Source organism: Mauremys mutica, chromosome 5, assembly GCF_020497125.1.
Source record: "Mauremys mutica isolate MM-2020 ecotype Southern chromosome 5, ASM2049712v1, whole genome shotgun sequence".
NCBI classification, from domain to species: domain Eukaryota; kingdom Metazoa; phylum Chordata; order Testudines; family Geoemydidae; genus Mauremys; species Mauremys mutica.
In genome coordinates, this window is record NC_059076.1 from 135908074 (window position 1) to 135920415 (window position 12342).

The following is a 12342-nucleotide window of genomic DNA, read 5'->3' on the forward strand; positions in this document are numbered from 1 at the left end:
AAAGGCAATCTAGAGCCTTGCTCAGCCTTTGATCTAACGGGGTGGTGTTAGATCAAATATGTATAATTTATAACAGATAGACCTTCAAATTCCTTCATTACTTCAGGGCCAAACTTGTTTATGCTCTGTGCCACTGAATGCAGACAAGGATGTCCACTGGTCATGCACGTGCCATAAATACTAGCAGGGAAGTAGTGGAAAAAAGTCAGAGCAATGAATTTAGTGGCTCTGAAAAAATGGCTTTTCAGAGGAGTTTGAAGCACCTGGCCCTGTGGCATGCATCACAGCCGAGTACACAGACCAACCACACGCTTGTTCAACGTGTTAGGAAACAACAGGGAAAGAGCAAAGTTCACGCAGCAAGCCCGGGCACCAAGTAAGCCCCACAGTAAGAGGTTAAAGAGAGGGTGAGCTGGTACAGAGAACCTTGCCAGGACACTCCATGGTGGAATGCATTTCATCCTAAACAAATAAACCTCTCAGCTCTTAGATCCAGGGCTTTGGAGCGGAGCCCAGAGCTGGAGCGCAGAGAAGTGGAGCTGCAGGTTTTTGCGCGGAGCTGGAGCGGAGCCAGAGCACAGCTCCAAAGCCCTGCTTAGATCTGCTCTCCTCGGAAGTAATTTTAGCATTTGAATAGACATGATCTTAGATGTTTGCTCCTGACCGTGCTGTGCTACAACTGCCACGGCTTTCTCAGCCCCAAAACACTCCATCAGAGCATTTCCCTCTGGGTAAAGACGTGCAAGGAAACTACAATACCAAACATATGAGGGATCTAAGAGATTAATTAGGTAATATTTGTGAAGGCTCTGAAGATGGTGCACCTCACAAAACCACTCTGACTGGCAGACATTGCTCCAAAGACATTCCGGACAAGAAAGACAGGCCTCTTTCCATTAGACAAGTTACACAGGCAGAGCTGCAGAAGGAAGCTTGCACTGAACAATGGACGTGATTTTGATTTGTTACATCCTGAGTAACTGCATGTACATTTCGAGTAACTACTGGATTGAATGGAGTTACTTTGCTGTATTAAAATCTGACCTGATTTCTGTTACTCACTCTCTTAACTTGTGAGTTGATTTTAAAGTTGTTTTTAAAAAAACCTCACACACACTCAAAAGTTTGCAATTCTTCCCACTGTATTTATTTTACTAGGAAAACAGTCCATATCAGGACAGGACAAAACAAAAGATATAGCGGCAGCATAAACCCCAACCCAACTCTGAATAATTCGGACACTTTGAAAAGCCTTAAATCATCCAATGTATCTGCTGGTGACTACCTGCCTCTGCGCGGTGGTGAAACACGTCAGCATTCATATCAGGTACATGAGGCAGCATTACAGCTGAACGTTGCCTTCCATAGCTGGTAGGTTTGGCAGGAATGGTGTTGTTAACAACACGCAAATGAAATGTTTCTGTTATTGCTACATCATTGCATTTACAGCGAATCAGAACAGCAAGATTTCCATTCAGCTCAGTTCTACCTTGACCTAAAAAGAAATTTTGTAAGGACAAAACCCAGTGCCTAATTACTGTATGTCAGAGTCACAAGTACAATGTGTTTATAGCTGAAGAAAGATAATTAGCAAAGAACGCATCTGACTATATAGCAAATTATTCTCACATAAGCAATAAATCCCCCCCACCTCCCAATAAAACATTTCAAGCTACAACGATGCAACAGTCTCTTAGAAATATTCTCTTGGGTGCAACAATTGCACTTCGAAAGTCCTGGAAGTTAGTCTCCCCCCTTGTGTTATTTTTTTAAAACAATCCACAACACCCAAACATTTAGTAGTTACATGTCTGGAACGTGCAGTCTCACTGACTGGGCATCTGCATTCGCATGGAAGGCAGGTCAGGATATAACAGGGTACACAAGGTTGACCATAATTAGGACTGATCTGTACAGTAAGCTGGCGATGTTCATTTTGCTCTGTGTGTTTGTCTCTTTCTGGTTGCAGACCCAAGAGTGCACTTTGTGCCTGCCACACTTTGGGCATTATGTAAACAAGAAAACAAACAGAGGGATTTCCCTGGCAAAGGCTTTTAAGCAAGAGAACATCTGAAGTTCTTTGAACCTGTGAAGTGCTATATTAAGAGTTATCGTTACAACCAGAACAGAGGGAAACTTCTAATATAGTTTTCTTTTTATCTTCTACATCAATTCTAGATAATACAGTAAAATCTGAAAATGTCATCTGCATAGATCTATTGTTTCAGCCTGTATCCAGCACGCCCAGAAAAAAAACCTTAAAACGAGGCGTATAACACGGTACAGCTGGATAGCTAGCCTGGGTAATGCCAACTGCAGTTTCAAAAGCAACTGTATGTGACACGGACGCGGGATTTGGAAGCAAAATGGTCTCATTGGTAGGGCGCATACAATTACCCAGCAAGCTCGTCCAGCTCACAGCCACACAGGGCTCTGAGCTTTCAGAGTAAACTGAAAAGTTTGTCTGCGCTTTTATGTACACTTGGGGCTAAATTCCACCCTCTAATGCGTCCACAGGGCAGTCAATGAAATCACAGAGCCACAGATGCACCAGAGTGTGTCGTTTAGCCCTGGATTCTTTTTTAGTGTCCTCTGGGGGAAAAAAAGGAAGACGTGGCTCCATTTTATTCTGATTATCTACTCTAATCAATTGAGAAGCAAAACATTGGATAATGTCTTGCAGTTCATGTTTAAAAGTAATCACCACATCTCTTTTTCACGGTTATGAATAGACAGGAATTTTTTTTAATGACTTGCATGTTATTAATTTACTCTACTGCAGTATCTTCCCACACTGTGAAATGCATTATCACGCCGTGCTCTGAGTGACAGCTCTGCTCTCAGGTTGGAGGTTGATGAGGGAATTGCTTGCTTGGGCCAGTTCTGCAATGGAGACTCGTCCTCTCTGTTTGATAAACTGAGCCACGGCGGTCATCTCCTCTGGAGTGATATAGATGAACTTTCCTCGGTCATCAATCACACCTAGAAGACAAACGTGATCTGGAGTCAATACTTCAAAGCTAACTACGTTTCCCCAATAGACATTAATGATCCCACACCTTTGGTTAATTCAGGGACTACATTTACAGCACACAAACTAAATTCCAGATTTAGTAAGGCATTGTGGTCCAGCAGACAGGGGCACTGGTCTAGGAATAAGGAGACTTGGGTTCTTCTGTTCCTAACTCTGCCATTGGCCTGCTGGTGACCTTGGGAAACACACTTCTGTGCCTTCGCCTACTTGGTCTGTCTCGTCTATTTTGATAGCTGGGACTTGGGGGCAGGGAGTGTTTCTTAGGTGGTAGAATTCCTTTGCTGCAATTCCTACAAAGAACTTAACATTTAGGCTGCTGGTGTGCCAAGACCAGAGCCTGTCAATCTGATCAATATTGTTTCTTTTTTTCCTTGCACCCCTTATCTGCCTGTATCCACCTGTTGTCTCTTGTTTTATACTCTGATTGTAACAATTTGCGGCAAGGAACGTCATTTTGTTCTGTTTGTACAGCACCTAGCACATCGGGGTTCTGGCCCATGACCGGGGCTCACAGGAGAATAGTCTCGGTTGGGCTGAGAGGCAGCAGAACACATATAAATAATAAAACCAAAGGAGTGTACTGCTAGTATTTATTGCAAGAAGACAGTAACACATTAACAACTGTAGCCCAAGTTGCCAATACTAAAAGCCCCCTGTAGCAAACCCTCTTCAAGTCCTTCAGATAATTTAGCTCCCTTGAACGCAGACAATACCTTTTCCTAGCCATCAAATGATGACAGGAATGAACAACACTTGCTATTACCATAATTGTATCTATTCAGGGGACACCAACTTAAAAATAGGGATACGAGGACAAGCACTGGCCGAAGCTCTCATGGACACTTGTAGAACTAGAAACTATTTGAATTTAATTTTTACAAAGGGATTAGATTCCAGGCTGGCAGTGTCTCAGTCGAGTTCGTAGGCTACTCCACCAGCTGAGGAAAGGGAAATCCTAATCTCAACAGCTGCACAGTTCCGGGGTTTTTTTTTTGTTTTGTTTTGGTTATTTGGCGCTTCAGGTTTTTCTTTATTAACTTAGAAATAAGATTTAAAGCAACCCTAACAGTCTTGTCTAGTCCTTGCCTCCGCTGCTTCCCAGACCCCTGGAGAGGCTTTTCCCAAATCAGCTCCTGCTCTCTGCTGCTGTTTCCCTCTTAGCCTCCTACTGACAGGTGTGGAGAGCCACCGCCCACTTCCTTTCCTGACCCCTCTCTCCTGTCAAGAGGCAGGAAGCGATATATGCAATTTCCTGTAGGGCACATGACTAAGGGCAGGCATGTGATCCACAACTACCACTCCCCATTTTAAAGGCCCCCAGAACTGTATCAAGTGCACTGGGATAGCCTGGATGCACCCCTAGACTAGTGCCCTGTGACAGTCCCTGTTCTGGGCTCTAGGTGTTATGTTTTCTAAAAACAGGTTTGCAAACTACCCAAAAACCCCTACACGATTCCGCCAAGACTTTTCTCTTTGCAAAAATAATTGAGCTCTCAGCGAGAATGAAATTCACACCTGTGCAGCCCAGCAATGCCTGTAGGCAGCTCAAGTGCTTCAGCAGAACTGAAATGATACACAGGCCTTGATGTGGAGACTCTGCCGGGGGGTGAAGGTGTATTATTTTAATTCTATACCGCAACAACAATCAGGTACAAAAATGCCAGAGCGGCTCTCCAGGATGGCAGTCCATTTTAAACCACCACGTTTCAAAGCTGAAATTAGGGTAATTAACATATCTATTGATCAAGCCAAGTAGGAGTTTTTGGTGATTACAGGATCAATTAAATAGAAAGCATTTTCTTACTACCTGGCTTAGGGGTCCTATGCATTTCCTGCATCATCTATTAACACATTAAACAACTCAACAGAAACCCATAACGTTTCCACTGTCACCTGTTAGAGTCCCATCTGCCATCAGGTCTTGTACTCTATTAATTGCATCCTGTTGGAGGGGTGGGAAAAAGAACCAGTTAAAAGAAGAGAGATCTCATGTTTCCAGGCATATCAGAGAGATTGTGCTTCATGTCTTATTCTTGAGTGCAGAATATTTAGGAGAAACATGCATATCAGCATTTCTACACAAATGCAACTGATCAGCCTGTTATCGGGCCAAGGTTTTGTCTTAGCCAGGATGCGGTCAGCCTCTGTAACCCGGTGTATGCAAATAGCTCTCTCCCCACAAGAGGCTGTTCTTGCAAACTTATGTTAATCATACCTCTCGCATTCAGATATTTCATGGAAGGGGATTGCAGAGAGACCTCTTGAGCATTAACAAAGAAGGGTGTCTGTATACAGAAACAAAAGGGCCAGACCATGCAACTATGCCTATGTACACCAGCTGAGGACCTGGCCCAAATACAGTAATGAAAATATATTTGTTCTGCTCAAAGTCTGCTGTGTTCTCCACTGGCCCAAAAGGTAACATGCCCAATTTATCCGTGGGGTAACTCCAAGGGTTTTTATTATTTATAGAGCAGCTGAAGTGTCCTCGGCGTGTCCAGAATCAAATCAAATACATGGCCCCTCCCCAAACTGCAGACAGAGCCAAGGCAGAACAGGAAGAGACACAAATGTAGACTGGGGGAGGTTGGGTTGGGGGGAGGAGAGAAGAAAGAGAAATGGAGGACAGAAGGCCAAAAGGTACAATGTAAGGTCAAGATTTCCCTTGGAAGGTTCTTTATAGTTTTTGCAGGGGTGAGGTTGCTTGTTTTTAATAAGAAAACACAGCCTAAAAACATGTAACCATTTAAAAAGAATTTAGCGGGCTCTAAATTGGGGAAGGGGGCACTGTGTGGGGGAAATGCCAGCAAAAAAATGAGTGTAGGGACAAAAATAACTACTATCTGTTCTTTTACTGTACATGAAACAGTATGGCCAATGTTGTAATTTTCCCCACTCACCTGGGCAGCTTCCACCCTATCCAACAATGACCGTGCTTGTAGCTATATTTTATGTGACTCTGTAGCCCAAAGTATCCCAGCAGAGAGCATGCAAGCGTGTGCCGGATACAGCTCCAGAGGCCAACAAGAAGTGCTGGGGTACAAGACATTCTGAGCATGCTCCTTCACGGCAAGGACTCATTGGCTAATGAAGTTATTGGCTGGATGGCTCTTCCAATGAATTCCGCTAGGGTGCTCCTTCTGTTGCACTTCAGTCAAAACCCAAGTATTTTCAGTAGGATCACCAAGATTCACATGGAAATGTCCCAATTTGCCCACACGCCCATTATTAGTGTTGGTGTATTACTTGTAATGCTTACCTGGGTTCTTAACCCCAAATGGGAAGCCAGGTCTTCCAGAAGAACCACCTTTGCATTCTATGGAAACAAAGAAGAGTTATAAGCCGCTGATGAGAATGGGGACTCGCTTTTTATCTGTTTGGCCACAGAAATATGCAAGATGCACCCTAGTGGGAGAGAAACTAGAATTCAAGTTTGCAATTCCTAGCAAACTCTCCTGCTTGGGAAACAACTGAGTTGAATCATTTATTTAAATCAGTTTTGCTTACGGAGAAATTCGAGGCTCTTTTCCACCTGCGGATGAAGCACTGCATGTGTTTCTAAAGATCTGTTATGACCAAACTCTTAGAGAGGTAAGATCAGCAGAAACATTTTGGACCACTGACATGCAGCTATTCATAAAAAGGAGCCTGACTCTTCTTCCTGCAACCTGTATCTTTCCCCACCAGTATTAACGTAAGCTTTCAGTTTGCACAAAGCTATTCCTTTTCACTTCAGTTTGGGATGTTGCAAATTACGTTTTAAAAAAAAAAAAAGGAGAACTGGGCCAGACCTCCTGGTGTACTAAGCTCTTGGGCGGTTTGTCTGCTCCTCCCGCCAGCCCCCTGCAACACTAGTGTTGTTGCCTTAATGACCTTCTTTAGCAAGTTAATCCCTTATCTAGTTTCTCATAGTTAGAGATGTACTCCTAGTGCTCGGTCAGAGGGGCAGTGCGATATGGACTGAGGACAGAACTGGGAGCAAAGAACTCTCGAATTTTCTAATTGGCTTTAGCCCGAACTTCGTGTGTGACTTTAGCCAAGTCATTTAGTATATGATTCACTGCTGCTTTACTCTAGACTTACACTGACGTAACCAGAGGGAGTTACACAGAAGAAGACTGGAGTCGTACAATGCACTGGTGAAATGGGAATTCAACCATTCCATGCCATGGTTTCCCTATCAGTAGAAAGGGGTTAATATCTCATTTATCTAAATACACTGTAAAGATGCATTAATGCTTGTAAGGAACTCTAAATATAAAGACAGGTTTCAGAGTAGCAGCCGTGTTAGTCTGTATCTGCAACAAAAAAACTTCAAAAACAGACTCCAAAGAGAAACTGCTGAACTTGAATTAATATGCAAACTAGATACAATTAACTGTGGCCTAAACAGAGACTGGGAATGGTTGGGTCATTACACTAATTGAATCTATTTCCCTATGTTAAGTTCTCCTCACACCTTCTATGGGCCATCTTAATTATCACTTCAAAAGGTTTTTTTTCCTCCTGCTGACGATAGCTCATCTCAATTGATTAGACTCTTCCTGTTGGTATGCATACTTCCACCTTTTCATGTTCTCTGTATGTATAAATATCTGTCTGTGTGTTCCATTCTATGCATCCGAAGAAGTGAGCTGCAGCTCACGAAAGCTCATGCTAAAATAAATTTGTTAGTCTTTAAGGTGCCACAAGTACTCCTGTTCTTTTTTCTAAATATAAAGGGGTATAGAGGTGCTAAGTATCATTCTCTTTTAGTTCCAGGCCACTATTCCTTCCAGTATGGTGGGACGGCAATATCTTGGGGCGCTTTATAATTTCAGATGCAAGTATTACGTTTAAATTGGACAGAACAGTTTCAGAATGATAACGTTTATATTTTGACTTATTTAAGGATACAGCAACTCTAACCTGAATGGACATCTGGGAAATAAACAGGTTGTATACAGTCATGCCCTCTCTCATTAAGAAAAACAAAAAAAACCACACAGACTTACTAGTTGTGAAGTTAGATACAGCCAAGCTAGAGAACTGACTACCATGGACTGAAGATACAGAACTGAAACCAGTCTATGGAATTCAGTTCTCAGAGCTGGGAACTGCTATGGATCATCACATCTTCATTTTAAAGGATAGGGGGCAAAAAAAACAAAAACAAAAAACAAACCAAAAAACCAAGCCCCGACCTCTTACTAAATGAGAAAAGAGGATTTAAATCTTCCCTTAAAAACAGACATCCCCTAACTACTGAAAGAGTTTACTGGAAGCTTTCCAGGTTAAATCGCTTCATGGCTGGTATTCTAGGAAATCGAGGTTCTCTTTTGCAGAAATACAGTCACTGAAGCTCGAGGCCTGATTCACGGCAGAGCACTTCAGCATGTCCTTCACTTCCAAAAACACATGCTGAAGTTCCATCCATTTCAATAGGCCGGCATGTGCTTAAGTACTTTGCTGAACTGGGGCCAGAAACTGTAATTTAGGGCCAAATCCGGCTCCGGTTATTTACGCAATGAATCCCACCGTAACCAAGGGGAGGATTCATGTGAGCAAGGGGAGCAGGATTTTGAGCGAGAGAGAGCGCGAGTGCCTACGTGCACTCAGGATTTATCCCGCAGCCTCTTTTGGTATTTTTGCAACAGGTTCTTTTTTAAAAACAAACTGGCAGCCACCGGAAGCTGCTCAGAGGTTTGAAATGGGAAGTCCAAGTGGAAATGGTTTCATGGGCCAAGGCACAGTCGGAGGTGCAGGTGTATGTTTCTCTTTGCATTTTAGGCTGCCTCACCAGCACTTCGCCCGCTCATCCTTCTCCAGTGGGAATACTGCCCATGATCCGAGCCTCCCTGCAGCTTTCAAACAACTGCCAATTAATTTGCAAGGTACCAGTTGGGTCCACAGAGTCCTCCTTTTCGTGAAGTGGCCTGCACAGCTCTGGCACCAGGTTCAAACCCAGCAGCTTTTCTGTTGCTCTACTGTGTCCCTTTCAAAAGCCAGAACCCCAGTTTGTAACATCACAGTCGGTTGCTGGGGAATGGAAATGATTTGGCACTGATCTCTCTCTCTCTCACCCCCCCCCCCGAGACTTTAGGAGCTGCAGATGAATTTAATAACCAAGGGATTTTGAAAGGAGCCTGAGGGAATTAGCCACTCAACCTTCATCTAATTTCAATGGGATCTGGGTGCCTCACTCCCTTTGGGTCCATTGTAAATCCAATCTTAATCACTAAAACCCAACCCCAAAAAACAAACCGAAGAGAGTCTACATTTCATGTAAAACCTCCCTAAGAATAAAATATGAAGCAAGCTGCCTCCACTCAAAAACAGACACCGGCAGAACAGCTTCCTCAACAGAAAGGTTAAATTACAATTTTTTTTTTGAGGCATCGGCTGCTCTTTAAGAGCACGTGACAGACGCTTTCAGACTGATGCTGCCGGATTAGCACTGTTTCAGCAGAGAAGTCATTCCTTCTGAAAAAGCAACAACATATCCAGGTAGGAGGGATTGCATGCTGCCCGTGTCTTCTCTAAACTAAGTATATTTTCAAGCTAAAGAGAAAGTTAAAAATGTTAAAGACAATATTGCTCCCAATCCTGCTGTCCATTCCTATTCAGCAACGCACGTGCTTAAGTGCCTTCCTCAATTGGGATGTTTTTCTGAATCAGGGCCTTTCGTATGTGCTTATGTCCCACTTGCTGAGTTTATGGTTTCACATGAACCAAGCATCTTAGCTTTCAGGTCTCAGAGTCACACACTGTTATTGTTTCTCTGGTTTCAGACAGACAATGTAAATGGCAGTTAAAATGTAAGTTGAGGCTTCTATTTTAATTGGAAAGCGCGAATCACCACAAATACCCCAAACTTTAAAAATGAAGCTCCCCAATGCTATTAAAAGGAATCCTAAGACACCCTGAGAGTGATCTTTTCTACAACACCTCAGTAAAGGTTAAGACACTGCCACGCATCTCAAGGGTAGAGAAGTTAGAGAGGAAATCAAGTGAGAGGTTTATGTGACCTTTACGGTGCTTGTGTTTCAAGAGGATCAAAAAAAAAATGCACGTGGTACAACAGACATCACATAAATTCAGCAATCCTCATTCTCACTCGGCGGTGGGGGGAGGGGAACTAAACTGCAATGGAACCAGTGAATTAAACTTTAAAATAAATAAATAAATAAATAAAATCATTACTGTGCGTTCAACATTCGCAAACTCAGGGCCGAATCTTGCATGGTATGGAGTGTCCTCAACTACCACTCACCACTATGAGAGTTGAGGGCAACCACCAGGATCGGGCACCGAGAAACTGGCTAGGTAATTTTTTTTAAAAAAAATATAGTAACTTTTCTATTCAAGACTCAGAAATTTTACTACAAGGACTAGGGTATGTCTACAGTGCAGTCAGAGGTGGAATTCAGCACCCGAGCTAGCGCTGATCTAGTGAGCATGAGTACAAAGAGCAGTGAAGATGCAGCAACAGCGTGGGCTGTACAAGCCCGTGCTGGGTACTTACACGGCAGCCAGCCCCTGCTGCTGCGGCTTCACTGCTACTGGTCCTTGAGCTAGATCAATGCTGCTATGGCGCGTGTACTTTTGCTCCAACTGCAGGGTAGACAGACCCTAAGACAGACGTCATTGCTGTCAAGTCCAGATTACACTATGAAGGTCTTTTAAAGGTGGAATGAAATGCTTAGTTATTGATAACTTCTAAAAGGAAATTACATGTTCCTAAAGTGATCTGCTTAAACTGGACTATCTAGAACACTATCCCAAAGCAAACAGGAGAGTAAAATTCTATGTCAACATTTCCGGAGTTTTACTTTAAGTATCCAAGGTACCACTTCAACTCCTGGGAGCACGTGTGGACTACAGTGACTGGGATACAATAGCCATAGATGTGCATATAAGTGCCAAAATATGGCTACAAGATAAAAGGAGAAGGAGGAACTACTCCAGCAACTATTCACACATTTGTGAGCTGCAAGAGCAAACACACATTGTTGTTCAAGTCCATACTTGTTTTATTAAATATCCACCTAGATATTAACAAAAGGGTTTCCTTCTTTATACAGTTCTCCGCCAATAAAATGTTTTCATAATAACTAAAAGGAACACACACTGGATATAAAGAAAGAGGAATGGTAGCTTACCTTAATGTAGTTGATAAATTCCGTTAGAAAGCTATGGGACTGGATACAGCAAGGAAAACAGTTATTAATTCAAATGAACAGAAATCAAATCAAATGTGTCTGCATATTGATGGAGAAACAAGGATTGTAAAACAGACAATCATATAAGGCACTGTACGAGAGACCGATTCTCATTTGTTGCACCAGTGTAAAACTGGAGTTAACATCATCTACGAATTTGCACTGATTTATCTGAAATCAAAACAAGGCTCAAGGTGTCTGTATTTAAAATTAAATATATATTTTATACCTGTCCAACTAGAGTGGAAATATCCAATTTCTGTCTTCTTTATGACTATGGTGGTGTGTCACATTCACGTTGAGACCAAGTTACTTTCTGCACCTTCTAGTAAGTAACAAACACCGAGGACCAGACCTTGCCCTCTGGATGTGTGAAGGGCAGGGTGTGGAGTGATATCAATGTGAAGCCGCTCAGATGCATCTAAGGGCAGAATTTAGGCTGGACTATTCATCACACAAGAGAAACTGGAGCCAATTTCTTTTAAACTTGGATGCCTAAAATTAGGCATCTAAATCAACAGTTAGGCATCTAAATAAAAGTTGCCTGATCATCAAAGGCCCTGCACAAACAAAATTTGCATTCAAGTCAATGGAAGATGCCGAGGCTCAGAACCTCTGGAAATTATTAAGTCATTTATATTAGTCGCCTACCTACAGATTTAGGTGCCTAATTCTAGACACGCAAGCTTGAGGATGCTGGTAACCAATAATTGACTGGTAACCAATAACCAGTGACAGAGCATGTGACTGCAGCAGGATACTGGATGCCTCATAAAGCACAGGGCAGAAAGCCTACAGCCTTCCAGCCACGTTAGCACTTGGAATGTGTATCTTGGAATGTCTTTGTTTAACAGACATTTGAAATATGTACTTTATAAAAAAAACATGTTGAGAACAAGGCCCCAACCTCCATCTTAAGCAAGTAAAGTCCCTTTCTGCTCCCATTTACATACAATAGCCATCCTGGTCTAGGATTTTATACACCACAGATTCCATTGTTCGGGGGGGGGGGAGGGGGGGGGAGTGCGCAAATTAATGTGACCAAGTTATATACTCCTGTTTAAAGGGAGCTGATCATAAGCACAGAAATGCCAATGGCACAGTAAG

The 12342-nt window shown here is 42.7% G+C and overlaps 1 protein-coding gene across 2 annotated transcripts in view; it reads right to left on the bottom strand.

The window, feature by feature from the left end:
- Positions 1-1124: 1124 nt before the first annotated feature.
- The window catches only part of DDRGK1 (DDRGK domain containing 1), a 54463-nt gene continuing 43245 nt past the window's right edge, over positions 1125-12342 (bottom strand). Inside the window, exons 6-9 of one of the 2 annotated variants that reach the window (XM_045019046.1) lie at positions 11176-11214; positions 6294-6350; positions 4928-4976; positions 1125-2982 (exon numbers count right to left, since the gene is read on the bottom strand). In XM_045019046.1, coding sequence (XP_044874981.1) covers positions 2810-2982; positions 4928-4976; positions 6294-6350; positions 11176-11214 — 318 coding nt within the window. In that variant the 3' untranslated portion in view covers positions 1125-2809. The remainder of the gene's footprint in view (positions 2983-4927; positions 4977-6293; positions 6351-11175; positions 11215-12342) is intronic. The other variant, XM_045019048.1, reaches the window with a different exon arrangement.